This window comes from Aspergillus versicolor, assembly GCF_001890125.1.
Source record: "Aspergillus versicolor CBS 583.65 unplaced genomic scaffold ASPVEscaffold_5, whole genome shotgun sequence".
Lineage (NCBI taxonomy): Eukaryota > Fungi > Ascomycota > Eurotiomycetes > Eurotiales > Aspergillaceae > Aspergillus > Aspergillus versicolor.
This window is the reverse complement of record NW_024467528.1, coordinates 2,429,821-2,457,554: the sequence shown is the minus strand read 5'-3', so window position 1 is coordinate 2,457,554 and position 27,734 is coordinate 2,429,821. Positions and strand designations below refer to the sequence as shown.

The window sequence follows — 27,734 nt, the reverse complement described above, 5'->3', positions numbered from 1 at the left end:
CGGCACTGGTACTATGGTCGTGTCGTAATTGCTGATAGCTGATACCGAAATCTGGCATGCTTTTTCGGCTTATTTTATCGTTTCCCTCTACCGCTAGGAGGTAGCATACCGGCTATTATTGCAAAAGCCCTTCAACAACACAACCAGGTCTACTAGTACTACATACTTAAGGTAGTATAGTAAGTTTTTGAACAGTCGAGCCTAGATCTAGCGTGAATGCAATCGCATGCCCTCCGTTTCGCTGTCCCAGAGCCTTCTCCTTACCCCCCCACCCCGGGGAGCCTCACACGATGTCTTCGTCTATACTGCATAGTTGTCCATTCTGTGGACATATTACAGATATTTCTGAAATACTGGCTGATTTTGTGGGAAACCCACACTGCACCAAGGTAGATTTACCTAAACCATGCTATTGCTAACATGATATTTAACTGGTTGAACTTGCAGTGCGGTTTATCATCATCTGAGAGCAACCAGAAGGCTCAAGATGATCTCGTGTCACTTTTCCGTACCCATATGAACATGGGACCTACCTCTATGACTACCGAGGACGGAATACCTGGGACTGCTTCCCCCTCCCCAATTACATATAGCGTCACACAACACTACCACCATTCGGCACATGTAGCACACAGAGCCTGCATGTCAGGGCCAGTACAGGGAAACACATCGCCAAGAGATAATGAGGTTGCAAGCCATTCTCTGTTCGAGATTCTCAAATATCACAACATTCTCCCGTCATCTTTATCATCAAGTCAATTAGAACTTTTTGCCAAAGCGCTGCCAGAACAGCAAGCCCGCTTGATTCAGATGTGGCAGATCTGTCCAGAGCCTAGCAAAGGCTCCCAATGGCCCATTCAACCGACACAAGCCGCCCTTGCGAACGACCTTGAGATGGGCGATTCCACCCACGAACCAAACAACGGCGGCGATGTGCCCTATTTTGCCGAGCCGTATATGCTTGCGGGCTATGACCTTGTTCGCGAATCCGAACCGCGTCATTTTGGGCATCCGGCTAATGAGCCCACGACTGGTTCCCCATATAGGATTTGCAGTGATCCAGTATATCAAGGCGGGGCACAACGGTGGTGGGAAAGGACGCAGCCTGTGACGATAGAATACTAGTCATGCATACCAACATTTATTGTGAAATTCTTGGAGATAATGGATCCACTTTTCTTTTTGAGACACTCGAGGCTCCCTAGTAATCCTGGATAGGCTTCTTAATAATATGAAGTACATCCGTCGGATAATGGGCACTACTTGGGGAAAGAAGTACGTTTAAGACCTGTAATTACTGAGGAAGGAGGGGGAAAAATTAAAAAATTAAACCATTCCGTACCCATACCAAGTGTTGTGGATTGTCTCTTGACTGAAAAAGATACATGGAGCTATGGTTGTATTGGCAGAAGCGAAAATAAACCGATAAATTGTCAGGCTGCCTCAAGTTTGGTTATATGTAAAGGACTTGGCAGTAGGTCCCCAGGTGATTATATTTAGACTTAAAAAACATCTTTTTCTTTTTCTTCTTCTTTTTTTTTTTTTTTTTTGGCCCTGCTTCGTTTCACCCTCCTATGATCTTATCCCCCCTTAATGAGATTTCGTTTACAGAATAAAGTACCCAGGAGAGAAGAACCCCGAATGATAAACCGAGTGCCCAGTATAGTGAATCACACGTATGTGTATAGTGGCAGCTGGTAGGCGAGAAAGAGCGTCATGAAAAAAGAGAGAGAGAGAGAGATAGAGAGAAGTAAAAGCTGGTCTCGTTGGGACCAGGTCATTGTCCTTTGAGAAAAAGCCATCTGGTTAAGACATGTATATAAATATTGTGCAGGGTTCTTGGTTTGGGCTTACAAACAATTTCTACTCAATTTTCTGGAACTCCTCTGGGGCGAGTTCATCCAAAAAAGCCATTGCTTCCGAAACGGCGTCGGCGGAACGCTTGACATCGTCGATAGCATCGATGGCACGCTTGGCCTTGCCGCAAACTTGTCCTGGGAACTGACACCATTTGTTGAGAGTGAACTTGGCTTCAGCCAGGGCGTCGGCAGAACGTTTCACTTCTTCAACAGCGTCGACGGCCCTCTTCGTTTTGCCGCATACTTGTCCGGGGAATTTACACCATTTGTCTGAAGCTGCACCCTGGACGGTGGCGACGGAGAGAGCAGCGATGGTAACAGCGATAAGCTTCATTATGATGTGTAAGTGGCGATTGAAAGGTTAGGTGAGAAAGGAAGGACTTGCTTCCTAGAGTGGGTAGATTCTTAAATTGATATAAGAGGAAGAGGCTCGCTCCGTGAGAGACAGATGTAACGGTTCAAGGATACCAAGAGGTTTATATACATGCTGGTGGACACATGCTAATTGGGATGCGAGCTTTTGACTGTATCAGGACACCCACGGGGTGTTTGTCCACCATGATACCAGTGAAAGAAGCTTGCCACGCTATTCAAGCGAGTGCTCCTATTGAGAGGAGGGTAGAAAGAGGCCTATTCTCTGAATAGAAACAGCACCTATAGTTGCTCGACAGACATGTGTCATTCAATAGAAGCCCCGTAGGATCATTGAAAATCAATAGAAGATCCTGAAACCAGCTCCGAGGACAGGCCCCTGGAAGCATCGGATCCTTCCAGCCAAAGAACATCTGTGAGAGGGGTCGAGAGTGTCGGGATAGGCAAATGACCACATGGTCAACCAAGCTGTGCAACATGGGCTGATGAGTGGTTCATTGAGCTGAAATCAAGAGCAGCTCCATGGCTGAATTTGTAGCTCAATAGAGCAAGTCACTTGTGATCAATAAAACTGCTTTGCTGCGTATAAAACGTCAATAACTATTCAAGAAACAAAGAAGGCCCTATTGATACATTAAATAGGAAGGCCGAGTGAACTGCTAGTCATTGTCAGTTGGCCATTGCCAGTACCTGAAACCCGATGAGAACTCAGAAGGCTGCAATTGGGTTGCTAACGAGGGGTGGGAGAATTGGGGAATGGAGATTGATTGCAAATTTGCGATCCTTAGATAAGATCGGCCCGTGCGATGCTATTTGGCAATTCATGCCGAGACGATCCGGCGTTTTTCCCGGCGCGTCTCGTGCGGCTTTCGGCCGTCTTTCTGCCTCTTCCATCCGACCCGTCATTCTTTCTTCTCCCTCCTCCGCCACGACCTCCCCATCCCAGTGTATCTCCGCTCAATTACACACTGTTCTTTGTCCATTCAACATGTTTGCCCCAAGGACAGTTCGGCCCGCGCAGGTACGTTAATCAAAGCTTCTCCTCTAATTGTGGATGTTGTATTCTCCCTCCCGTCCTTCATGTATTCTTTCTTCCGTCCTTTGAGGCTGCGCACAAACCTTCAACCTTTTTTGCTCTCATTACCTTTTATTTTACTCACCCAATTCTACCATAGTCGCTCTTCCAACGTGCTGCTGCTCAATCTACCTTCGTCCGGTCCCCCGTTGCGGCAAGATGTATGTCCTCCCTTGCTATATCCGATTATCGGAAGAATTTGTAGTTGACCTCCGATATCAGCTTTTGCGACAGTTCAGCAGGATATCTTCAAGCCCACGAAGTATGGCGGCAAATATACCGTAACGCTCATCCCAGGTACGATCAAATAGGGTCGCATCCAAATAACCTTTGATGCTCCCCCTTCCTCTTTTCCATTTTATACATTCAAACCTACTAATGCCTTCTTACTCTGCCCAACAGGTGATGGTATTGGTACCGAAGTCGCGGAATCGGTCAAGACCATCTTCAAAGCCGACAATGTACCCATTGAATGGGAGCAAGTTGATGTCAGTGGCGTGGATACCGGCAACAAGCACTCCGAAGAACTCTTCAAGGAATCGATTGCATCTCTTCGACGAAACAAGTTGGGTCTGAAGGGTATTCTGTTCACCCCGGTCGAGCGCTCCGGCCACCAATCCTTCAATGTCGCTCTTCGACAGGAGCTTGACATCTTTGCCTCGGTCGTGCTCATCAAGAACATCCCCGGTTACCAGACCCGTCACGACAATGTTGATCTCTGCATCATCCGTGAGAACACCGAGGGTGAATACTCTGGTCTTGAGCACCAGTCGGTGCAAGGTGTTGTTGAGTCGTTGAAGATCATTACTCGTGCGAAGTCTGAGCGTATCGCCAAGTTCGCGTTTAGTTTTGCTCTCGCCAACAACAGGAAGAAGGTCACATGTATCCACAAGGCGAACATCATGAAGTTGGCGGATGGCTTGTTCCGCAGCACCTTCCATAAAACCGCAGAGAATTATCCTACCCTGGATGTTAACGATATGATTGTCGACAACGCCTCCATGCAGGCTGTTTCTCGACCCCAGCAGTTCGATGTGATGGTCATGCCCAACTTGTATGGCGGCATTCTTTCCAACATCGGTGCTGCCCTTGTGGGTGGTCCTGGTGTTGTTCCCGGATGCAATATGGGTCGGGATGTTGCTGTTTTCGAGCCTGGCTGCCGTCACGTTGGCCTTGATATTAAAGGAAAAGACCAGGCTAACCCCAGCGCGATGATCCTCTCTGGCTCGATGCTACTTCGTCACCTTGGCCTCGACGACCACGCCAACCGCATCTCCAAGGCTGTCTACGATGTGATTGGTGAAGGGTAAGTGGCTATTGACCCGTTTGAATTATTCATCTAACACGTAACTAACACTTCTCGTTAGTCAAACACGGACTCGGGACATGGGCGGACAGGCCACCACTCATGAGTTCACCCGTGCTGTCCTGGACAAGATGGAGGCTGCTTTGTAAATCATCTTTGAAGGAAACTTGCTGATGCTCTTATTACCGTTTATTCTACGACAAGATAAGATAATATCCTAGAGGCCATCTTGGGTCTTTAGGCTCCGTTGTCGCAATCTGTATCACTTTTACCCTAAATAACACTGAAGGCGCCTTGCGAATTTGATGTGATAGACAGATCAGTTGATTACGATGTGTAAAGATATATACATGCGGTTCAAATAGAGGTTTATTCATGTTCCGTAACTCATAAAGGTTTTTATTGGCACACCATTGCTACGGCTTCAGTGATCCTAGAAGCATGTGAGTCTGGGACTTTGGAACCAAGCTGTCCGCGTAATTTGACGAACATTCAGTCCCAATAGGCCTCTACCCTTCAGTGCCTGCAATTTTTGGATAACCATACCCGCCGAACCCCGAGAGCAGAAGCACGCCGTCGACGAACAGGCTCTAGCACGGCACATAGAGGGAAATTCCGATGTTGGGGGATAAGAGACGTATTCCGGATATCCCACAAAGTGTATAAGGAACATGCGTCACGAATCTTGATTCAGGGTTTCCTATCCCAGCCGTTGAAGCATGTCCGATAAAAACGCTCTTCCACCAGCTTTAGGGGGCACAACTAGAAAGCCGGGCGCCTCTTGCGGCCAGTATACCTTGAATTCGCCTTGACAACCTTGCCTTTCTTGGTCATCTGGTCCTTCTTCCGCATGATCCAAGCCTTGTCGCCTTTTCTAGAAACCGGTGCCTTACTATGTTCCATAGCCTTTCTCCTCGCGTCCATCACATCGACATCATTCATCCCATCTACAACACCAGTAATATCACCCTGCAGCCCTCCACCACCGACAGTCAAAACAAGGTAGAGCTTGCTATTTTTTGTGCCGGGGTCATCTTCCAAAATACCAGCACCGAACCCGGCCTTGATAGCGGCACCGCTGATCATCGCGCGCTGGGAATCATTTTTGGGGTAAAACTGGCATACAGCACGTCCACCCCGTCTGAGACTGGCGAAGAGGCCCTCGAAGAATCTTCGAAGACGGCCCTCGGGGCTGACGTCGCTTGTCTCCGCGTTACATAGCCACTGGATTGCGCTTATGCTGATCGCTGCATCGAATGCTCCAGGTCGGAAAGGTACACCTTGTCCGATATCCGCGAGAAACAGATCACCCTCTACACCTCGTTGTAGTGCAATATCAAGCATACTAGGTGAAATATCCATTCCGATCCAGATGTGCGGACCACCTTGCTCGCGGGGTTCTTGAGAAAGTATTTCCCCAGACAGACCTGACCCGCAGCCAATATCGAGAATTAGAGACGGTGTGTTAAGGTCAAGAAGCTCGAGAGCCCTGTGTGTCATGTCGGCTTGAATGTTGCGAATACGTGACGAGGTGGTATATTTTCGAGATTCATTATCGTCGTAGAAAAGGTCCGGGGGCCTTTCAGCAGTCTTGTTAGTGATAAATTAATACCTTCAAATAGACAGACCTACAGGACATCTTCCGGGCGTGACATTGTGTAGCTGAAATTATATTTAATTCTGTGATCTTTTTTTTTTCAGTGTTGTGTGTAATAAAGGTAGCATGAAGGCTTATCAGTTGCTGTCATTATCGGAGATATAGATTATTATTTTTTTGCCAGACCGCCTGCCTTACCATGAGATGGCTCCGCCTGACGGATCAAGCCATCTATACATGATCGACGGCTTTCCACCTAACTACTTAAATATACTTCTCCTCTTTTCACCGATGCCAACACCATCATACCGCTGTTGTACAGCTATCTTGGCATAATATTTATCTTAATAGTTCCTTGTGTATCCATTTTTTTTTTTGGAATCCGTGTTTGCGTCTGCATATAATTCCAAGTTATTCCCAACTTTGCCGGCAGCCACCATTGCACCTCGGAACCAGGAGTTCTTTAGTGCTTTTGTGCATACGCAATGTGGATACTACCATTATTAGGGTACTTGGGTGTGGTAGTAGGATTTTGTTTTCTTACTCTGGCGATAGGTAAGATCAGTTCACCTTGCGTGCATCTCACCGGAGACTTGGATGTACCTTGATATTCTGTTTAACCAACTGATTCTTGATTCTTGACAAACCTCCAGCATCGGGGCTCTATTATCTCTCTGAGCTTGTCGAAGAACACACTGTCCTGGCACGCCGACTTCTATCCCGTTTGATATACGGCATAGTCGCAATCCAAATCCTGCTCTTTCTCTTTGACAGATTCCCATTCTCTCTTTCACTTCTCAGTATCGGCTCCCACATTGTCTACGCAACCAACCTCCGGCGTTTTCCCATCGTAAAACTTTCCGACCCATTCTTCATCCTTTCGTGCTTTCTAGTTGGTCTTAACCACTGGCTCTGGTTCCGGCACTTCTCTCAACCCATCACACTGCCGCGGAGCTCCACAAGCTGGCGACAACCATACCAGGCTGATCTTAGCGACATGCCGAACTTTACGGAAGTGGCGTCGTATTTTGGACTCTGTGTGTGGTTAGTGCCATTTGCGCTGTTTGTCAGCTTGAGTGCTGGTGAGAATGTGCTGCCTACTATGGGATCTGAATATGCGACAGGCGAGCCTGTTCCGACGGCCGGGTTAAGTCGCGGCTCTTTGGGGGTTGATGGCAAAAATAAGAATAAAGGCATGGCAAAGGCGTTAGTTGATGGGGTTAGAGAGTGGGTTAGTGAGAATGGGGAATTGTTGGGATTCTGGAAAGGTGATCGTGCAAAACGCTTTTAAGGAGTCCCATTTCAGCCATATTGGATATATAATATACATGTACGACACGACGGCAGCGGTTGTTTGAGATTATCAGCGGTTTTACATAGTGGTTCGCAGCCAATAAGGTATCGTAGCAGAACGAAAATACAGGAAGTGTACGGTGTATTCTACTCGATACTGATTTGTCTTCTTTCTTTCTTTTCTTTCTTTCTTTTTTTTTTTTTTTTTAAAAAAAAAAAAAAAAAAAAAAAAAAAAAATTCACACTAGTCTACCGATCAACGGCGAAGGACAATAGCCTGATGAAATGAAAGGGGTATAAAATTCCCGAGTCTGCCAACATAAAAAACGCACAAAAAATTTATAGAAAACAGAAAGCTGCACTGAGCACAAAGACAAAACCCATGAGATACAGAAGCAGAAAAAAAGCCAACGTGAAAATATATGACTGACGTAAACAAAGCGAGAGGCATCTCAAGGTTCTGATTAGGATTAGGATTAAACTGTTCATCAGACACTCGCTGGGATATACTCTGTAGGCAGTCCAGGCATTTATATACGGCGTAGCACATTCATTCGAATCATCGCGCTTGTCCATGGAAACAGCACCACGTAAGCGATAAAATTGAATTTGCCAGGTAATAGGGGCAAGATGTTGACCTATTTGAAATATTGAAATGATGACAACAGTACTCCGTAGCTGAAGGCCAATTGCTCCTTGTGGCCCTGGCTTATATTAAGGAACTCAAGCTACCAGATGTTAGTAGGTTGGCCTAGGCAGTGAGGTGAACATAGTAGACAACGTTCTTACCGAAATTATCATGGGAAGATGGAGGTCGATCATCGTTATTGAAATCCATGAAGAGAATATTGCTTTCTCTTCGTTTGGCCTTCGCATTGCGAGAATTATCGGATTCCGGCCCTAGCATTCTGCTCACAGCTGCGGGGCTTTGGCTATGAGGATCCATCCTTCCTCGAGACAAAGCTTCGTGGCTCGGCTGCATGGGAATGAAACCGGTATCATTATGCAAATTGGTATTGTCTGCGCTGTCTCCTGGCCTGGGAAATGTCATTTGATTGTGTGCGGGTGTGGGAATATCCGAGAACATTTGACGCCTAGGAGATCGAATATCCTCCGGGGCCAAAGAATGATCAGGGGCCAGCTCCACTGTATTCACGTTGGGTTCTGGTGTACCATCGAAGATGTCTTCGAAGTCTGTGAGGAACATCGAGAAAACTGGCGCCGGTATATTCAGAGTAGGTGCGAAGACAATCCCCACATTCCTGACAGTCATTTTGTTGACATCTGAGTTGTTGACAATGACGATCAAAAATTGGACCAATGCTCGCAGCAAAGCTAAGTTTGGCCTCGGAAGCCTGTGAACTAAAGAATTGAAAGCCATAATCTTCTTCTGTTTTTCGTTCAAGTCTGCAGTGGACAGTATAGTATTAGTTCTCTCCCAACCAATGTCCAATATCAAGTAATGTACTTACCAAGGACACGCAAGAATTCTATGTGCAGGTCACGCGTGAGAACAGTGGACGGGAGCTCACGAAGGTACTGTTTAAACAACGATGCTACAGCATGCACGTCGTAGTACTGGTCACCAGCGAGGAAGTCGACATCTCCCTCAGTATTGAATCGCTCCCTCAATGCCTTTACAACGACATTCGAACCGCTTAATCGAAAGATACCCTCCTCCAATTCCGCTCCCTTTGCCCTAAGATATTCAAGGCAGCGATAAACCACGGCGGGCAACTCAACATTAACGTCGAATGGCGCGCAATCTCGCACTGCCTCCGCCAAGGGAATCCCAAAAACTGGTTTGACAAGCTCTCTCTTTTCGCCGCCAGCTCCCTGAATTTGGATGGCAGGACCTTCTGAAACTGCTTGAAGTTGAGAAGCAAGATCAATAGAAGACCTCGTACGGAAACCCCAGATGCTACGCTTCTTCTCCTTGGTGCCGGTTGTAGTTTTGTTTCCCCATGCCCCAGCGTCTTGGATCACAGCTCCGTTTGTGGGCGCAGAAATTATCTTCGATGAGATCTGGCCATGATCGGACTGGCTGCTATCAGCTAGGTCGTGGAACGAACCTGTTGGGAACATAGGAGATCGCGGCGTTCGTGGATCAGAAGACAGGCCAATAACAGGTGGTTCGGCAGGAACCGCATCTTCGAAACTGAACCCCTGAACGGTATCAGAGTTATCCAAGTCTGGACTATCGGTGCCCTTGCTTCCTTTTCTACCACTGTTAGAAAACAACTTATTTCTCGCAGCCGCGTTCGTAGAGCTATTAGCAGTTGTTGGAGGTTGGCTACTGTTTGAAGACTCATTTTCCAACGGTTCTTCAACATATTCAAGGAGTGCCTCGACCCACGTATCTCTCTCATCGTCGCTTTCGGCACATAACACGTGGCGTACAAGGGCTGAAGAATCTTTCTTTTTGGGTTCTAATATAAGGAACGCATGGCGGTATTGATTGTCACAATCGTCATCATCGGCCCGCGAAGAAGGGCTCTGGTTCCCTGTTGGCTGTGACTGTTTCCCAATCTGAGCATTGGGAATTTTGATAGTCCCAAGATGGGCACCTCCCGGAGCTTCGAAATATTTGAGCTCGGGACCGTGCAAAACGAAGTACCGCGCTTTCCAGCCGCCAAAATTCTTCCCTCTTTTTGTTAGATAGCCCTCTTTTCTGGGCTTGCCATCTGGCCCGCGTGCAATTTCAGAGCTTATGTAGTTGTTGCCTGTGAGCAAGCTCGTTTCATCATCTCGCGGCTCGATTGCATCAGAAGTAAGGAATTGACATATGATCAATGCTGCTTTTTCATCCATAGGGCTATCGAGGAGTGCTTCGAAATACGAATTCAAAGCTGCTCGCCTCGCATCCACTTTGGCCGGAGAGTGTCCACTGAATATAGACCGGTCAGGCAGCTTCATTTGCAGATAGGCGAGCTGTCTTATCTGATAATCAAGTTGGGGTAGCGCAGCGATGACCTTTTCAACTCGCCAGAGTTCTGAATTTTCGGAGCGCGAGAAAACGCTCAGCGTGAAGACCGGCTCCTCGTCCAATGGTCTCGAGGTCATGTAGCTATTTCTAGATGGCCGTAGTCTTGAAGATGAAACTTTAACCTGTATAAGGGGAAGCGCGTTGGGAGGTAAAAGAAGATTTGGATAGTCGTCTGACCTTAAACCCTGGTAGATTCCGCTGAGCATCGATTTTGGGGATTGGGGGCTGTCAATCCTCACAGCCGCATCAATCGAGGGTATGGGCCGACCAAAGGGATCCATAGTGAGTTGGGCGAGCGTAGGACTATTTGCAACGGCTGGGGTTCCGACGGGAGGCGGCGCTTGATGTTTCCCAAGACGGGGCGACAATGCAAGCCCGGAGAGATTGCTACTCGATGGCATAGTGAGAGAAGAGAATGAGGTCGGCATCTCCCTTGGCATCCGGGGCATTGGAGACCCAAGGGGACGATCTTCAGGCCTCGGGCTAAGTGGAAGACCGGGGCTCTTTGGGCCACTCAAGACAGGACGATCCGTGAAAGAAGGTGGAACCCCACGAGGGCTCATGGCAGACGCCAAAACCTCTGGGGGTGCTGCTTGGCGGACGCCTGACGATGAATGGCCGGCAGCTACTGGAGTTTCGATAGCCTTCGGGGAGAGAGCTTGATTCTGCCCAAGAGGGTCGACGTCCGGCCTTTCTCGAGACAGTATTGTTTCGCGTTCTTTATCATCATCGGCCCTCGTCTTCCTCCTTCCACGTTCTATTGGCGACTCTTCAACCGCGATGATATCCTCATACTCCGAGTCAGAGTCAGAAGCTTCACGTAGCGCAGTTGTGCGCTCTGAGTGCCCGAGATTCAAAGGTGCAGGGGGCGGTTTTCGCGCAGGATTCGGTGATTTCTGGCCTTTGTTTGTGCTAAATGTAGTGCCTGGGCTAACCAAAGGGGTCGTCGGGCTTGTGGCCGACGTCTCTTGGATGGAGGCTAGCTGTTGAGAACTTTGGGATTCAAAGCGTAAATCCGGCTCTTCCGTAAGTAGCTCAGCTTCAATAAGCTGTCTCAAACTAGGGGCATTGTTAGGAGAGTCCTGGTTGGTGACATTGTCGGTCTCATGTGCCTGCCCCGCGTTCCCGCTGGCATCTGGTGTTTGTGACTGGCCGTTTGAAACATTCTTCGCTTCTATAATAGGAGGCTGTGTGGTTTGAATTTCATGAGATGGGAGTGGTGGTGCTGCGACCTGGAGCTCTTTGACTTTCTTTTTGTATCGTTCCTTGTCCTTCAAGGCACGCTCCAGATCTTTATTCAACCCCATGATTAGGGTCCGTTGTTTATCGACGAGTTTCCATAGTTGGGAATTCTGCGAAGCTGCGTGATGCTTTTCCTTTAAAAGATGTATGATAACAGCGTCTGGTGACCCGGCCGCAGCTATTAAATTGTCAATATCGGCCTGGCTCACCAAGTTGGCATTGAACGCGGACTTGTGTGTTTGCGAAGCAGAGGAAAGAGACGATATTGCAGAATCGATAGACGAGGTACGCGGCATAGCACGATGGCTTGGCCTGTCTCTATTGATTGACTGCAGAGAGCCGATTGGTGACATGATAGAAGGCGACATTGATTGGCTTGATTCGGCCGCATCAGAGTCTTTGCGAACCTTGTTGGTATCCTTCGTCGGCTCGGTCATTTTCCTATCATTCTGGCTGACTTCTCCGGGTATTCGCTTTCTTAACGCGAGCGGCGTGTTCGGCGGGATTGGACTGGTTCTCGAGGGAGGAGTGGGAAACGCAGCATGGGCTATTTCGCTGATGGTGGATAAATTTTCGAGCGGCGAGGTGGTTGCGGATGAGCTTGGTGATGCAGTTCTTTGGGATAAACTCGAATCGGTCCGCTGAGGTGACAGGGTTCGTGCGCTCGTATGCAGGGGAGAGGGTGGATGTGTATGCTTGCGGGGGGAGGCACCGACAGCGGAACCAGAACGGAGGGCCTGCGCGCCCGATCGTAGTGCTGAAAAATCGCCCGAGATAAGATCGTCTGCCGAACCTTGTCTCGTCGAAAAAGGCTGGTATTTGGCCGTCGTGGGAACAGTGAAGCTGGTATGCAAGGAGCTTCGGGTGTAGTCACTACCCTGTCGCTGAGCCTGCGACATGACTTGATCAGGAGTCGAAGCTCAATTCGAGCAGCATGGGGGTCGGGCCACACGGGGCCCGCTTGCACGTCGTTGGCGCTAGCCTTCGGTCGGTTCAACAGACGGCTTCCACCAGTGCTTCAGGGGCAGCACGCGAAATACAGCGATAAAATAAGCACTCCGAGAAATCGGAGGTACCTCGGGTTTGTGTCCTTGTTACCCGTTCTTCAGGAACGACTGACCCAGCGTTGAAGGAAAAGGGGAACAGCGAAGTGGAAAGTCTGGGACAGCAAAGTTAAAGCGGGGAGGAAGGAGAAATCATAAATAGGGATGATCTGTGTATAATTAAACAAGAAGATCCTCTAGTAGCCCGACAAGGCCTTCAGTTCGGACTCCAGGCTTGCTGAGCGTTCCAACTCAACCCAGGAGAAAAAAACAGGGGTGTATCCGTAAATGCGAGAAGAACAAGGCGATTTATTCATTTCGTAGACCATTCAATTTACAAGACTTGTGCATGATATGATGGATAATTTTCGACACTTTAGTACACAACAACAATAACTAGGTGTATAATAACAGAATCTTTTTCAGAATTTCCTATGCTTTACTTTAATTGTCCTCTACTGGGGCCTTAAACTCACTCAATGTAGGGGAAGAGGAATGTCTTTTTTTTTCGGTCCCTTTATATATCAAAATGCCTTTATCCCAGAACGCCCAGCAAGTCGATGCTACCCGTTAACTATACATGATGTACAAGGTTAAGCTATATTCCCAGCCATCCCCATAAAAATCGCCTGCGCAGCCAATTGAAGGGACCAGAAGCCAACTTTCTTAAAGCGACGCTTGCGTGCCTGCTCATCAACAACATCGTGAGCAAATGCATCGTATACCTACTCATATAGCAAGTTAGTACCCGCAACTGTGACAAAAAAAGGGAGAGATAACTTACAGCGGCCGAAAGATCATCCATGAGACCGCTATCATAAATGGTCCAGCTGCCATCAAAATCTCCCACTTTTTTTACCAGACGACAATTGACAGGAATGAAAGTGCGTCGCGAATTAATATAGGCGACAATAGGCCTGATCAGCGCGTTATTGATGTAGGAGAGATCTCGTGTAAATATTGGAACAACGGCTCTGACGTTATTAAGGTGTAGTCGCAGGTCTGTAACTAAGAGACGCCTGTCATCACTGACTCTGGCCTCATCCGGCTCATTTGACTCGTGTAAGGCTGAGTCTTCGGTATACTGATTTGAGGTGACAGTGGCTTCTAATCGGTCGTAAAGATCGGCCATCACCTTCGCGATGCTCTCGTCATTGTCCGCAGGGAACATGATATCGGCAACAATGTCCACGGCCCCTTCGTGAATCCACCCAAATGGGCCCTCTACACCGCGGTTAAGGTGATCAATGTTCAATGCATCAATTCGTATTCTGCTGTGTTTTTTCCAAGGCGTTGGGTTGCCGTCATCTCCCGCCCCGTTGTCGAGCTGCGCACCGGTAAAGCTATGCGTTTGGCGTGGATGAATTGTGAATAACGAGTTGTCAAATGACCCCGACATCATGTTGGCTGATAAGAAGTCATAGAACAGCCACTGCTTCCTTAATTGGGGCAGGTCGCAGGAAAATATACTCACGGAAAATGGTCTAAAGTTATTAGGCTGATGAACTGTCACAAGCAGATCACTCATTTTAAACGAATCAATTTCAAAATCCCCAGGATTGTGCTCGTGGCGATATGATTTGGGATCGAGAGAATCGTCTGACCAATAGACGGATCTGCGATCAACAACACCCCGTACCCCTTTCACTTCGACATCGCGAAGAAGTCCCTTACCGTTTATCCACCTCCCGAATGATAGCGTTACATTCACTGTTTCTATTGAAACGTCAAATTGTGTGTAATTGATGTCTTCTTCCTCTTCCAACGGGCCGCGTTCTGTCAGATCGGTGGTAGCCTGGTCACTTAGGGCGGCGGCGGCGGCAGCGGCGGCGGTCTTTGAGGACCCTTTGCTGACATGACCAGTTCCTTGACCAGGCCGCCTCGATACAAACACATTCTTGAAAGTAATCACACCATCCCTCCACTTAGGGACGATAGCAGATTCGAACACCACTTTAACACCAGACGACTTGGTAAGGTAGTTACCAATCCAGCCAGCCAGAGTTTCTATCAATCTTAGTATCGACAATAAGTAGACAGCCAGTAGATTTCACACTTACCTTGAGCGAACACGGTATTTATCGCAATGATTAACAAGGAGAAGAAAGTCGTTGTTCCCAGAACAATCCAGACAACATGGCCCAGAAGGACCCAGGAGAAGAGCGCGGTTATTTCATCAAGGTTGAATGGACGGACACTTCGAATAGAAAACCACTTGAATCGCACCTTGAGTCTTGACCAGAAACCAGTTGCAGCGGCCAATAGCTCCTCTTTTGTTGGTCGGTGGAGGTGCGGCATATGTGGTAAACGGTTGATTATATGCCGGTTCGACGGAGCATTTTCGTGTTTATACCAACGATTCATCGTTTTCGCGCCCGGTGTTTCCTTTTCATGATCATTTCCAGCATCTTTTGCGCCTGGTTTGTTGCTAGCGTCGGTTCGTGTGCTTGTGTTTAAAGCGTTATCTTTTCTCGTTTGAAAGCCCCGTGTTTGTATATTATAAGATATGGTCTGGGGAAGTCGTCTATCAAATGAAAATTTCCTATGCGAGGAAATTTTTTCTGAAGTGATTGCGCATGTTGCTCCAGTCTCTACTGCTGGAGAGCTGGGAGAGACACCGAGGATAAGGAAGCTTCCAGAGGCGAACCGCCGTGTGATTTGTTTTGTCTTGCGGGGGGCTGCAGTTGAAAACCTTCTGGCATGTCGTTTGAAAACAAAGTTGTAGACGGGTTCGGTTTGGGATGCCGTATCGGGGAGATATTGAGAGCGGTTCACGCGCAACCCTCGTCCTAGAAACGGACTTGCCGTCTCCCAGAAGGTGGTGTACAGCTTGCGTCCGAAGATACCAGACATTTTCGCAGTCACATGCTGTACAGCCCGCTATAAAGCGGGAAGTCTGGGGGATAACTCAGCAGATACAACAAAGTAATAAAGTAAGAAGTCCGCAGAAACAGGATGGAGTAGTCGTGTGCTGTGACGAATGCCGACATGAAGCAAATTTAGCCCATGAAATCATCCCGCCCTGTTATCTGGGACTTGTTTGGCTTGTTTGCAACTAAAATCTAAGACTTCCGCACGAAAGTCGGTTCTTCTTTTTAACACCAAAGAATTCCTTGCAGTCCTACCAACTAGAAAGACGAAACTAGGAAAGGGAATAGCCTGAAATAGACTCAGATTCTTCTGGATATTTCAGACAATATGCCCGCCCCAACGGCACTCCGGGCGTCAGATGCTTCCACAGCCGAGACACCTTTTGCCCCTCGTCCTCTTACACAGGGTTCGTACTCGATGGATTATTCGAATTGATCCGAGGGCTAACAGCGCTATAGAACACGATGAGGAAGTACTAATCGACTCTCAAGCAACAACGAATTTAAGTGATGTTCTTGTTCCAGTGGATCCCACAGAGGATAGCGACATGCGTATCGATATGGAAGGCAGACCAGTTTTTACGCCTGCGAAAGATACTCCAACTGCGTATCGGGTTGAGATGCGGAAAGTTCCTGTCCCGCCACACAGAATGACACCATTGAAAGCAAATTGGCCAAAAATTTACCCCCCGTTGGTCGAGCATCTTAAATTACAAGTGCGAATGAACATCAAAAATCGGGCGGTAGAGCTACGCACATCCAAGTTCACCACCGATACGGGGGCTCTACAGAAAGGCGAAGATTTTGTCAAGGCTTTCACACTCGGGTTTGACATTGATGATGCAATCGCATTACTGAGGTTGGATGACCTCTACATTCGCTCCTTCGAGATTCGAGATGTCAAGGCATCTTTGAATGGCGAGCATCTCAGCCGCGCAATCGGCCGCATCGCTGGTAAAGACGGGCGAACGAGGCATGCAATCGAGAATGCGAGCAGGACAAGAATTGTTATAGCTGATCAGAAGATCCACGTTCTGGGGCGTTTCCAGAACATCAATGCAGGCCAGGAGGCTATCGTTAGTCTCATTTTGGGTGCTCCTCCAGTAAGTGACCTGAGTATCCGTTCTTTATTTTAAAGATCGCCCACTGACTTTTATTAGGGGAAAGTTTATGGTAATCTGCGTAAAGTGGCAGCGCGGATGAAGGAGCGATTCTAATCATTTTTACGGTCATTTTGCTTTGATTTACGACATCGGCGTTATTGGTTGGCTGATATGGGATACTACATGATATATTTGATGAGGAAAAGCTTCAAACTGGATCCCCGGGTTTTTGTCCATACAACACTTAAAGGAGAAAATCTTGATTCCGCTTATTGGCGAGATACCAGGTTATTAACAGAAGCTAGGTCTGAATTTTTTTAGTCCTTCTTCAAAGGGTGGTAGACCTCCTCTATCCCGTCTTCCGTAACGACCAACATTTGTAAGCCGTCTCCAACCTCAATGTGTCTTTCAACCGCGCTGGTAAATGCATCTCGAACAAGTTTTTCCCCCGTTTCCCTGGACATTGGCTCGGGCATTTTAGCCTCTAAGGCGTGTCCCTCTCCGCTTCCAGGGATGTACTGATTCTTCAAGTTGACTTGGTTGTCGAGGAATGGCATGATCAAACTAGAAGCAGCTCCTGCGGACCGGCACTGCTCTCTTTCATAAGAGCCTACCGGGTCGTAACCGTATAGAGCTCCCTTACCCTCCTCATCTAGGCCAGCCAGGATAGCTTGGACATAATATGGGAAGAAACGCTTTTGGTAGAGAATGGTTGACAGTCGCTGGGCACATGCCCGAACACTCATGGGCTTCCCGTGTTGGTACTTGTACATTTTCACCACCGCATCGAGTCTCTCCTTGAGTGCGAGCCCATCAGCAGCAAACCCCACTACCGACAGAATAATGTGAGCGCCTTCGCCGGTTGCATCTTCCCCTCCGATCTTAAACACCTTTGGGACGTAGCGGGAGTTGATGTTGTATCCCGAAGTGGAGCGAGTGTCGCCAGCAAGGACGGCAAAATCCTTGCCTGTAATTCCTAGTACCGAGCCTCCGTTATCGGTGTACCTAACATATATTAATCCTATAAGTAAAAAAGCTTAAACCTGTCAAGACCTTACGGGTAGAAAGAGTGTTCCTTGTTTCCAGTACTTGTGGGTTGGGAGAACGAGTATCCGATAGAATCGTTGAGAGGGTTGGGCGCGATGAGACTTGTCATCTTGTAAAGCGTCCGATCGCAGAATATCAAACGTACTAGCTTCCAAGAAAAGTAATTTGTGTGTTCGATTTTGTCTTGTGGGAATTTATAGGTAGTATGGAAGCAGTGGAAGGTAGATAGATGTGCAATGGAGCTCTTTCCAGTGACGCGCTATGTTAGCTGCCTTCGCTTATGTAACATTATTGAATAGCAGGACAATTTTGAACTTCATACTACGTACATACTTGATACTTCTAGTACAAAGTTTCGGAATTATTACACCCTATACATATCATTCATTGTTTTATTATATTTATATTACGTTGGTCGGCTAGATTATCCCCAGCACCCTCTAAATAAGTGACCACCCAGAACAACTGGAGACTTGACTACAAAAGTCACTTGCTTGGTTTAGACCCTCCGTTAATCATAATTTGCGGATCATGTTGGGTCTTGGGAATTATGAAAGCAGTAGTGAGGACGAATTTGAAAAGAAACCGGCATTTAATCCAAAAGTATGTACCTGGGATAGCTGGCTTCAACTGTGAATTGAAATAACCGTTTACCACCCGTCAGCAACAAAGGAGAGCATTACAAGCTGAGAATGAGACACAACGAAATAAAAGTAAGCTATATTCATACCAAACCTGGTTGAGCCTGGACTTATACTGCTTGATAGCCCAACATACATCGAAATCCCAACCCGCAGTAGTATCGGAAACTACCTTGAAACGAGAACCTAGCGGACCTGTACTTGGACCAATGCATGAGGAATTCGAGACTCGACAAGCAGTTGGTGAGCAGTCATCGACATCTCGTACGTTAATTCATGACTTAACCCTGCCACCAATTCCAAACCTGGATATACCACCGTCACCCCCAGGTTCGCCAAATCCCTCGTCAAATGCGAAGTTTGCACATTTCCTGTCGTTGAAGAAACAAGATGTTCACTTTAATGACAAGCTAGCGGGCTCAGCTTCTCTCAAGAACCCAAGCTTAATGAGAAAGTTGATGGAACATGCCGGTATAGATGATCAAGCGCAATACTCCAGTTCCTTGCCACCTGACTTATGGAACATATCAAAATTGCCAAATTGGGGCTATAAGGAAGAACTGTTGAGGGCGCAAAAGGGACACAATGCCAAAGCGGAAGAGGGCAGGTTGAGGGGGCAAAGGGACATCGTTGAATTTGTATCAGGCTCAAGTCGACCGGATCCTGCCTCACATCCTAAATAGAGACCACGCTAATGATAATATGGGAATGTCCCTTGTTCCTAATAATTTGCTGCTTTATATACTCTTCGACTCCGGCCTCGACGCATAAGATTCTAGTGATGAGGGGTTATTGAAATCAAGCTTCTTCACTTAGGAAGTCACTACACGAGAGAAGTAAACCTACATAACAAAAACTTCAATTGAAATTTACCCAACATCAGGTCGTTTTTTATTAGATGAAACTCCCCTGAAATAAAGGTGTGCAAGAGTTCGAGGACTGTGCTCTTCTGTCCGTCATACCCACGTAGTCTCCATAGGAATGGGCGTTCGATTGGGTTCACCGCCTGGCACGATACCGTAGCCTGGCTCACGTAACTGAGCTCCGTCAGCTCCACGACTGCCTAAGCTAGTGTCTATCTCATCAGCCTTTGGCTTCATGATACAGGTTTCCCTCAGAAATAATCTGCCAGCTTCTTCGTAAGCGCTTAGTAGCTAGGCCTCCTTATACATCTCCAGCATCAGCTCCAAGCAAGCTTACTACCACCATGGATCACTTTCCTGGAACCTGGGGTCGGGTAAGAGTCCCATCGCCCAGCCGTTGATTGTTCTTATTCTGACCTTGTGGTAAGCCCAGGAACGATGTCTACGGAGCATACGATTCATCTTACCTCCAGACCACTGGTCCTAAAACTCACACTCAATCGCCAGCTGTCACTGGAACATCGGTTCTAGCCGTCAAGTTCAACGGAGGCGTTGCTATTGCTGCTGATAACCTGGGTACAATTCTGCCTTTTCACTTTCGTCTCGTGGCCATTTTCTAACGCTTGAACTATACAGCATCCTATGGATCACTTGCCCGTTTTACTGATGTCAAGCGTCTCCGCGTATTCAGCGATTCCGCTGTAGTTGGGTTTAGCGGCGACGTGTCGGACATGCAGTACATCGACCGTCTTTTAGAGTCTATCGATATCAAGGAAAACTACTCAGCGCATGGCAATCAGCTCAACGCCAAAAATCTCCACACATATCTGTCTAAAGTCTTCTACAAGCGGCGCTCCGAGTTTAACCCTTTGTGGAACCATATCCTCGTGGCTGGGTTCGATTCAGACAAGAAGCCCTTTTTGAGCTCTGCCGACTTGCTCGGTACTACATTCTCGGCGCCGCATCTTGCGACCGGCTTCGGTGCCCATCTTGCCATTCCGATTCTGCGCAGATTGTTCCCAGAGGATAGACCCATTGAAGAGATCAGCAAAGAGGAAGCCGTATCAGCTTTAAAGGACTGTCTCAAAGTTCTGTGGTACCGTGATGCACGAAGTATGGACAAGTATTCGTTGGCTCTGATTACACAGGACGGGGTTGAGGTACATGAGGATCAGCGGATCGAGGCTCAAAGCTGGGCGTTTGCTGAAAGCATTAAGGGATACGGTGCCCAGGCTGTTTAGTTTGTCAATCCAAGGCTACGAAACATCTTAATAGAACGAAATTCAGGCCTCTTCTATTATCAGCCCAGATACCATGACTTAAAACTTTATAACCTACTTGAACGATCGGAAACTCCACGGTATAGGCTAATTTAAATCATTCAAAATCACTCACACTAGAGTCTCGCGGAGGGTTTGTCAAAAACTACTTTATTGACGCAGGAACCGACTCCCTCGAGGGAAACTTCAACTTGGTCGTTATCTCTCAACCAGAGCGCAGGCTTCCTACCCATACCGACCCCTTGAGGGCTAAACAAAAAAAACATGTGAATTTAAAGACCTGGGTTTTCTTTGAAGGGGTTCGACTTACGTTCCAGTGAAGATCAGATCACCCGGCAACAGTGTAGTACCTTGAGACAGAAAAGAAACTGTCTGTGCGACGTTAAATACCATATCCTTGGTTGACGAAGACTGAACCTCGCGACCGTTCAACTTGGTCGAAATTCTCAGGGCATTAGGATCCCGAATCACCTTTGAGGACACAATGCCTGGTCCAAAAGGCGCCCAACCATCAAAACCCTTCCCAAGTCCCCACTGGCCACCGCCGCGCTTAATTTGCCAATCGCGATGGGAGACATCATTGCCAACAGCATAGCCAAGAACATGATCCAACGCCTTGTCCTCAGGAACCTCCTTGGCCTCTTTCCCAATCACAATGACAAGTTCACATTCGTAATCCAACCCTTCTCCTTCCTGAGCCATGGTAGAAATAGGGATATCATCGGTTGGACCAGCGACAGAGGTAACAGGCTTGTAGAAGAGAACGGGGTACTTAGGGATGGGAAGATTTGATTCCTTCGCGTGTTGTTCATAGTTCAGACCAAGGCAGCGGACAGTTTTGATGTCTTTCCTTGCTAGTGGTGACAGAAGTAGCTTCACCTCGGCAATTTGGTCGGTGATGTGATGCTGTCCGAAGATATCACCATGGATGACTCTTGCCTTGGTAGCTGTTGCAATGTCACTGACGCCGGCAGGAAGAGTGGCATCTCCGTAGTAAATGTGGCCATCCTTGGCCAGGAAGCGAATGAGACGCTGCATAGAAATCGTTATCAGCTTGGAATCCAAGGTATAAATTTAACCGCTCCGTTCGCTACTGGAAAGCTAAAAATTGCGTATGCATTGCTAAGGTCGATACAAAACGGGGTTGACTTACCGAGAAAGCGGGCATGTTAAATGAAGAGATCGGTTGTGCAGATAACGCTAACTGTAATCCGGGCACGGTATTCTCCCTGTATTGAGATTATGGGATTATGCAATTGTTTGTTGGAATACGACAGGAGAAAATGGGAAACGACGTATTATATATCTAAGCTCTCGCGTCCAGTCTTGGAACCCCAGACACTCGGCCGGGAAACCCGATAAGCAAACCCCAGCTCTTCGGATCGGCGGAGGTCGGGTTCGGGCTTCGGAGAACGTCAATTACTATCCCACGGCCTTCACACCTTTGATTTTGTCAGTTTTTCAGCAACAAATGCCGCAATAGCACCCCGTTGGTTTCTAAGCATACTTATGATGGCACGGCTATCTGGTCTCCAGAGGGAGGTTCTGTCCCTCTATCGCAAATGCCTCCGAGAAATCCGAAAGAAGCCTGTCGTGAGTAGCTCGTCTGCGTTTACTTTTCCGGGCCTCGGAAAACTGCTGTCAATGCATATTGCTAATTTCTTGGTTCTTTTTATGGGTCCAGGAATCAAGAAACAACTTCAAATCCTTTGCACGGTATGCGCGGCTCCAAGGCTAAGATGGTATTCCCTCGCTCACGACTCGGTAGAACGGAATTTGAAAAGCACATGGCTATCAACAAGAAGGACTTCAGCGCGATCGAATATCTCCTCCGAAAAGGCTCGAGGCAACTCGAGATATACTCATCGTCCGGAATTCGAAATATTCAATAAAAATATCTGCGCGCTTGCATTAGGCACAGGACCCGGAACACCTAGTGATACGCACTTTCACATCATGGTCTTCCTCAATGCTGAAAGCTCGGTAACAGCGAGCTTTCATACATTTAGATGGGCTCTACGTTTCTCAACCCAAGAAAGTTGGCTGCAAGTGGATTATATCGAGCGAAGAGCTCGCTAGGAGTACCTTGGTCACCAAAGTAACCAGCTTTGCTCAGCAATTTGCGCCCTTGCCAGCTGTGCGGCAGGATTCAATGATGCCTGCGTGTACACAATGAATGGGGTCCACACTACCATTTTGTGCTAGGGAAGTAGGTAGGGAAACTGAGAAAGAAACCGGACAGCGCAACCTATCATTGCTGTAGGGGAGTTGAGATGTAGGTGTATACTACTGTAAAAATATGTGAAATATGAATAAAAGCTGTTCTATTATTGTTATGTAAGCGGACTCCTTGACATACACAAGAACCTGATCAAATATCCATCCATGCATTTGGGATGAGAAGATCAATACTCATTGGATGGTCCCTCGCATATACATTGAGGTCCGGCGACCCGGGGACCTACGGTGTATACATGGATCAAGGGTTTGAGAGTCACGTGACCAAAACATTACCGAGGTCCAGCGAAGCTTCGCGCAGCTTCTCGTTCCTTCTTATCTTATCTAGATGGTTCCGCAAAGATCTCGCGGAATCTCGAGAGCCTCAATAATCAACGCTGACAGAGCTGGAACCTCCTTGCAAATTCTCCGTCAGCAGCTGTATACATGCTGGGTCTTTCTAGAAAACAGCATATCATGTATATAAGAAGGGGTCAGGCTCAAGCCAAATTGGTTTCTCATCAAAATTTCAATCTACCAAGCCTCTATCCAACTTATCTGGTGATCAAAACACCACACTCCACGAAACCGTTCGCGATTAATCAGGCATAAAGTCAAACACAATTACAAACTCAACACATACAATGGCTTTTTTTCCTCGCTACTGCTCGAGCGACTTTGCTCCCTTGTTTCAGCTGCTCGACGACTACGACGTGCACCAAACTACTCATCGGCCAAACAAAAAGGTCACCACCGTCCGCACTTTTGCACCCAAATTCGACGTGTATGAGCTGAACGACCGCTACTACTTGGATGGAGAGCTCCCTGGTGTCGAGCAGAATGATGTCGACATTGAATTTTCCGACCCTCAAACCCTAGTCATCAAAGGCCGCTCCCAAAGAAATTACCACAAGGGAAAACACCCCGAATCTGATGACAGATCCGAGACCTCATCAGTCAAATCACATCAGCCTACAGTCGAAGACTGGGATGAAATGATCGACGCCACACCCATTACCGAACCATCTCCGGTGCCCACCGCCGAGGAGAATACTGCGGAGAAGAGCAGGCCTGAACCAGCTTATAAGTTCTGGGTCTCTGAGCGCTCTGTCGGCGAGTTCCACCGAACCTTTGCCTTCCCGACAAGAGTAGACCAAGAATCCGTAAAGGCCAGCTTGAAAAACGGCATCCTCTCTGTGGTGCTTCCTAAGGAGCCGGCCCCTCAGCTCAAGAAGGTCCGCGTGCAATAGATGGCTTCAATGGTGTGTATGCCAACACGACGAACTCCAATAGACTGTGACTGCATTGAGAAACGTCTAGAACCTCGATTTAAATTGCGACACCATGCAGATCAGGTTGTTTCGGTTATTTCCCCCACTTTTTTGCTAGGCTTCATCATTAGGTGGATATAGGATTGCATGGGTTAGCATTCTTCTTTTTTGTTTTTGTACTTTCATGATATATATAATAAAAGTGTGGATCTTAAACTTCATAATATTAAATTAAATGGTCTGGGTTGCCTTAACTGGCATCTCTCTACTTAGAAGTGACTACTAGACTAGAAGTAACTGCATGGTCCATGTCAGTTTAAGTATATCGCAATGACCGCCTGCATAGGTCACCGCGAGCCTATGTAGCCGGCCCCAAAAATATTACCGCCTCGGCATAGTGCAATATTCCTTAGAGTATGGAGATCATGGTGAATTTAAACTATCACTGCAAACACATGTGTATATGCTTCATGATGCATCACAACTATGAACACAATATTCTTCCACTACCTAATTCTTCGAACTCGTTTTTGGCGGCAGTTTCGGGTATTCTTACCGTTAGATCCTGCGTTGTTTCCTTTGAAAATGAGGCACGATCAGAGAATTTGACATTGTCAGTGCCAGGATTTGATTCCAAAAAAAAAAAGAGGCTATATTGCACAACAAGGCATGCGAAGCCAGTTCAATTCGTTTTTAAACCCCTTGACTCAGTTGTAGGGTATATATATGTGTATAAGTAAAAATTTCACTCCAAAGAGACAACAGGCAAGGAAAGACCGCAGCGCCGACTTGAAGAGGGAAGCGAACCCTAGCACCACGGACTCCAAAAGGGGGTATACCCAGTAACAAGCCAGAGAACCATGAAAGACAATAACTCCGACGTAATTTCATTAAAATCAAACGAGGGATAAAAAAATTGAAGCGAATGAATATACAACAAGAAAATCATGCGTGAAGGTCAGCAAAGTTTGAAGGCTGCTGCCCAGAAGGCCCAGGGGGCTGATGCGCGATAGTTTGGCTGTGCACCCGGCCGCCTGGTGGCTCCGTGGCATACTCATTGTTCGGCTGTTCCTAGCCACCGGAAGCCAAACGGTGGACTTGACACCACTACTGTGTCGTTGATGCTGTCGGGTCCCTATAGCTGCGAAGGATATTCGTTGGGAACCATGTTCGGATCTAGTCCGATAGGTATCCGCGCGCAGGGCAATGGTGTTTATTATGCACGTCATGATGGTCCGCGCCGAGGCGACCAAAGTTTGCACCTTGATTTGTGCCACCTTCAAAGACACAGCCTCCTTGGGTGGTAGGCAGAGTAGAGTATGGATATGATGCATCTCCTAAACCACAGGTCCAACAAAGGGCCTCGCCAACCTGTCCAGTTCCGGGATCATGGCTCCCTAGTATAGTTGATGGGAGCATACTAGAAGTCGTAGGTTCAAGGTTGTGGGCACAGGACAACGGAAGGGAGGTGGCGTCACCTAAAGTCCTTGGGAGGGGGAGTGACAGACCTCTCGCTCGACCGTTCACTTGAATATGTCGCTGGTGTCGGTGTATCCTAGAAACACTCATTGATCGCTCACAAAAACCTGGTCGACAACTGATAGGGTGATGGTCCGCTGGATTCTGACTGTCCGTTGTCGAGGGCATATTTCCGTCGCGTGATTCAATGTCTCTAGCACTGTCCCCCAAAGCGAATTTTCTAAATCCAGAAGAGCGCCTCAGAGATGCATGTGAATCTATGGAAGTCCTGTGAGAGGTTGCAGAACTGTACCCACTATCCATCTTTCTGTGGAGGCTTGCGTAACTACTATAACTGAGATGTCTTTCTGGCACCTTCGCTGAAATCGGAGTTAATGCCCTTTCCTTTTCAGAAATAGAAATACCTTCATCTTCAGCTTCACGGAATACCGCCCTGCGATGTGGTATTTCAGATGTTGGTGACTCATCGAACGAGAAAGGGCTAATAGGAAAGTCGAGGCCGTTTCTTGCCGAGGGAGCAGAGGGGATGGTTAGTGTAGTGGCCGGCATATCGTTTCTTCCGGGGGTGATTTGACGATCGATCATGGCGACGCCATCTTTTTCTACTTCCCCAGGAAAATTGCCCATGACATGACCCAGGTCCCTGGCGTTGTCGAAAACCGGGGGGCTCTTCTTGATGTATATCTCCAACCCGTCTGGTGACGTTGGCCGCGACACACAGCTATTCCTCTCGAGTGGGTGTAGAAGATCCGTGGAGTTCATAGTTTCAGAAATAGGCTCCGGAGTTGGGCTACCTGGGTGACCAAGCCGCGTTTGGTCACTAGGACATGGAGAGACGGAACCATTAACAACACGTAGAGACCCCAACTTGAGCGCTCCTAGATGGGTGTACCCGAGGTCGCTCGGTGTAGGTGGTCGTAATTGAGACAATGGCTCAAAATCGTTGTAAATGATTCCCTCATGGGTTATAAAAGCTGGCTCGGTGGGTGTCAAGGGTGTATTGCGAGGAGCGGGCGGAATAATTCCATTTTGATACTGTCCAGAGGAGAATGTGGGGGTTATATTTTTTGTTGCTTTCCGTGTGGCAACTCCAGGCCTTATGAGTAACGAACGTCGGCGAATTGGAAGGGAGTCCTGGCTATTAACCCTCGAATGGGAGTTTATAGATGAAAACCTATCAAGGTTGCGTCGTTGGATAGTGTTCCCGCGGTTTTGGGTTGGCGAATGAACTGAATACGACCTTTTTGGTTGTCCCATTAACGGGGATTGAGGGTTGCTTTGGAGGGTTGTCGGTTGAAATGTGGCAATTTCAGATGGATGAAATGATGTTCGCCCATACACTGATCCTCTCCTGCTTGGGGCTGGGCCAGGAGATGCAGGCGATTGCGACCATATATCGGCTGAGCTATGGGCACTTCGCCCAGCGATAGGGCGTCCATTCGAATTCCATGTCGTTGCGCGTCGCACTGGAGTAGAGGAAACCGAATGTGATCGCGGGTTGGGCGAGACGGCGTCCTTGGGGTCCTTGGGGCTGATTGGAACAGTAACACCCGTCCAAGGATTTTGCCATAAAGTCGGGGTGGACGGAAGAGAAAGTGCCTGGTCAAGCTGCCGCGACGAGAGCGAGTCGGGGCACCCTGGGGCAGCCTGGCTTTGTGGTGGCTTTGAGAGTCGATTTGAGCGTCGGCGCTTGTCTTTACTTTGAAGCGAGAAAGAGCTTCCCATGGCTCGCAAAGGGAGAAGAAAAGATTAAAAAAAAAGGAAAGAAGACCTGGAATTGTTGAGATCAGCCTCTTCTCGAACCAACTAAACAGGCAACACAAAGGCAATAGGGGTCTCAATGCCCAAGTCGAAGGATTGAAAACAACCTCTGGGCTGCAAGGCTTCAATAGTTGTTCAATTTTGAGTCGGTCAGACCATAAGTGGGATGATATGTATGCTAATTCGGAATAGACAGGTCTGAGGGGTTAAGAATTTAATTCCCATACAGTTCGAGGTTTGAAGGTTCTTGAAACAATTTGCTCCTTTCCCATTCTCTAAGTCTGTCTTCAAAATGGAGTGGATGGGTATAGATGTTGATGTTGCGATGCACTGGAACTGACGATCTTACCTAAGGGGTATTGCAAAACAAAGGCGAAAAATTAGTTACTGGACGTAAAAGACAACAATTTCAAGTATTGGTAGAAAGTA

General features: G+C 47.6%; 14 protein-coding genes across 14 annotated transcripts; 7 read left to right on the top strand and 7 right to left on the bottom strand.

Moving 5' to 3' along the window:
• Positions 1-290: 290 nt before the first annotated feature.
• Positions 291-1,125, top strand: ASPVEDRAFT_132738 (uncharacterized protein; the record flags this gene model as incomplete). The annotated part of the gene is made up of 2 exons (XM_040806953.1): positions 291-389; positions 448-1,125. The coding sequence occupies 2 exons, from the start codon at positions 291-293 to the stop codon at positions 1,123-1,125; spliced, it is 777 nt and encodes a 258-aa protein (XP_040668742.1).
• Positions 1,126-1,420: 295 nt separating this feature from the next.
• Positions 1,421-2,291, bottom strand: ASPVEDRAFT_711099 (mating alpha-pheromone PpgA). Its single transcript, XM_040816100.1, has 2 exons — positions 1,855-2,291; positions 1,421-1,785 (listed from the first exon to the last, which is right to left on the bottom strand). Exon 1 carries the CDS (start codon positions 2,191-2,193, stop codon positions 1,864-1,866), a length of 330 nt encoding a protein of 109 aa, XP_040668741.1. The 5' UTR covers positions 2,194-2,291; the 3' UTR covers positions 1,421-1,785; positions 1,855-1,863.
• A 928-nt stretch (positions 2,292-3,219) lies between these two features.
• On the top strand, positions 3,220-4,761 carry ASPVEDRAFT_132179 (isocitrate dehydrogenase (NAD(+)) IDH1; the record flags this gene model as incomplete). The annotated part of the gene is made up of 5 exons (XM_040806894.1): positions 3,220-3,252; positions 3,407-3,467; positions 3,529-3,603; positions 3,709-4,612; positions 4,674-4,761. 5 exons carry the CDS (start codon positions 3,220-3,222, stop codon positions 4,759-4,761), a joined length of 1,161 nt encoding a protein of 386 aa, XP_040668740.1.
• A 613-nt stretch (positions 4,762-5,374) lies between these two features.
• On the bottom strand, positions 5,375-6,267 carry ASPVEDRAFT_29519 (18S rRNA methyltransferase BUD23; the record flags this gene model as incomplete). The annotated part of the gene is made up of 2 exons (XM_040810233.1): positions 5,375-6,191; positions 6,245-6,267. 2 exons carry the CDS (start codon positions 6,265-6,267, stop codon positions 5,375-5,377), a joined length of 840 nt encoding a protein of 279 aa, XP_040668739.1.
• A 427-nt stretch (positions 6,268-6,694) lies between these two features.
• On the top strand, positions 6,695-7,500 carry ASPVEDRAFT_132128 (uncharacterized protein; the record flags this gene model as incomplete). Its single annotated transcript, XM_040806890.1, has 2 exons — positions 6,695-6,764; positions 6,863-7,500. 2 exons carry the CDS (start codon positions 6,695-6,697, stop codon positions 7,498-7,500), a joined length of 708 nt encoding a protein of 235 aa, XP_040668738.1.
• Positions 7,501-7,732: 232 nt separating this feature from the next.
• On the bottom strand, positions 7,733-13,080 carry ASPVEDRAFT_194373 (GTPase-activating protein BEM3). Its single transcript, XM_040809156.1, has 3 exons — positions 8,975-13,080; positions 8,292-8,909; positions 7,733-8,230 (listed from the first exon to the last, which is right to left on the bottom strand). The coding sequence occupies exons 1-3, from the start codon at positions 12,627-12,629 to the stop codon at positions 8,226-8,228; spliced, it is 4,278 nt and encodes a 1,425-aa protein (XP_040668737.1). The 5' UTR covers positions 12,630-13,080; the 3' UTR covers positions 7,733-8,225.
• A 99-nt stretch (positions 13,081-13,179) lies between these two features.
• On the bottom strand, positions 13,180-15,752 carry ASPVEDRAFT_62890 (mitochondrial distribution and morphology protein). The gene is made up of 3 exons (XM_040815643.1): positions 14,834-15,752; positions 13,558-14,780; positions 13,180-13,498 (listed from the first exon to the last, which is right to left on the bottom strand). The coding sequence occupies exons 1-3, from the start codon at positions 15,624-15,626 to the stop codon at positions 13,367-13,369; spliced, it is 2,148 nt and encodes a 715-aa protein (XP_040668736.1). The 5' UTR covers positions 15,627-15,752; the 3' UTR covers positions 13,180-13,366.
• Positions 15,753-15,971: 219 nt separating this feature from the next.
• ASPVEDRAFT_84444 (pre-rRNA-processing protein PNO1) lies at positions 15,972-16,860 on the top strand (the record flags this gene model as incomplete). The annotated part of the gene is made up of 3 exons (XM_040817533.1): positions 15,972-16,050; positions 16,103-16,746; positions 16,804-16,860. The coding sequence occupies 3 exons, from the start codon at positions 15,972-15,974 to the stop codon at positions 16,858-16,860; spliced, it is 780 nt and encodes a 259-aa protein (XP_040668735.1).
• A 203-nt stretch (positions 16,861-17,063) lies between these two features.
• On the bottom strand, positions 17,064-17,902 carry prs3 (proteasome core particle subunit beta 6; the record flags this gene model as incomplete). The annotated part of the gene is made up of 2 exons (XM_040810232.1): positions 17,064-17,751; positions 17,805-17,902. 2 exons carry the CDS (start codon positions 17,900-17,902, stop codon positions 17,064-17,066), a joined length of 786 nt encoding a protein of 261 aa, XP_040668734.1.
• A 422-nt stretch (positions 17,903-18,324) lies between these two features.
• Positions 18,325-20,538, top strand: pre4 (proteasome core particle subunit beta 7; the record flags this gene model as incomplete). Its single annotated transcript, XM_040814808.1, has 5 exons — positions 18,325-18,400; positions 18,561-19,085; positions 19,613-19,671; positions 19,726-19,873; positions 19,934-20,538. The coding sequence occupies 5 exons, from the start codon at positions 18,325-18,327 to the stop codon at positions 20,536-20,538; spliced, it is 1,413 nt and encodes a 470-aa protein (XP_040668733.1).
• A 155-nt stretch (positions 20,539-20,693) lies between these two features.
• On the bottom strand, positions 20,694-21,745 carry ASPVEDRAFT_29512 (fumarylacetoacetate hydrolase family protein; the record flags this gene model as incomplete). Its single annotated transcript, XM_040810231.1, has 3 exons — positions 20,694-20,826; positions 20,888-21,609; positions 21,731-21,745. 3 exons carry the CDS (start codon positions 21,743-21,745, stop codon positions 20,694-20,696), a joined length of 870 nt encoding a protein of 289 aa, XP_040668732.1.
• A 261-nt stretch (positions 21,746-22,006) lies between these two features.
• On the top strand, positions 22,007-22,898 carry ASPVEDRAFT_42524 (succinate dehydrogenase assembly factor 1). The gene is made up of 3 exons (XM_040812601.1): positions 22,007-22,170; positions 22,262-22,293; positions 22,346-22,898. Exons 1-3 carry the CDS (start codon positions 22,087-22,089, stop codon positions 22,467-22,469), a joined length of 240 nt encoding a protein of 79 aa, XP_040668731.1. The 5' UTR covers positions 22,007-22,086; the 3' UTR covers positions 22,470-22,898.
• Positions 22,899-23,438: 540 nt separating this feature from the next.
• ASPVEDRAFT_29511 (Hsp20/alpha crystallin family protein) lies at positions 23,439-24,044 on the top strand (the record flags this gene model as incomplete). The annotated part of the gene is made up of 1 exon (XM_040810230.1): positions 23,439-24,044. One exon carries the CDS (start codon positions 23,439-23,441, stop codon positions 24,042-24,044), a length of 606 nt encoding a protein of 201 aa, XP_040668730.1.
• Positions 24,045-25,010: 966 nt separating this feature from the next.
• ASPVEDRAFT_53552 (uncharacterized protein) lies at positions 25,011-27,269 on the bottom strand (the record flags this gene model as incomplete). The annotated part of the gene is made up of 2 exons (XM_040814807.1): positions 25,011-25,136; positions 25,290-27,269. 2 exons carry the CDS (start codon positions 27,267-27,269, stop codon positions 25,011-25,013), a joined length of 2,106 nt encoding a protein of 701 aa, XP_040668729.1.
• Between the last annotated feature and the right edge of the window lie 465 nt (positions 27,270-27,734).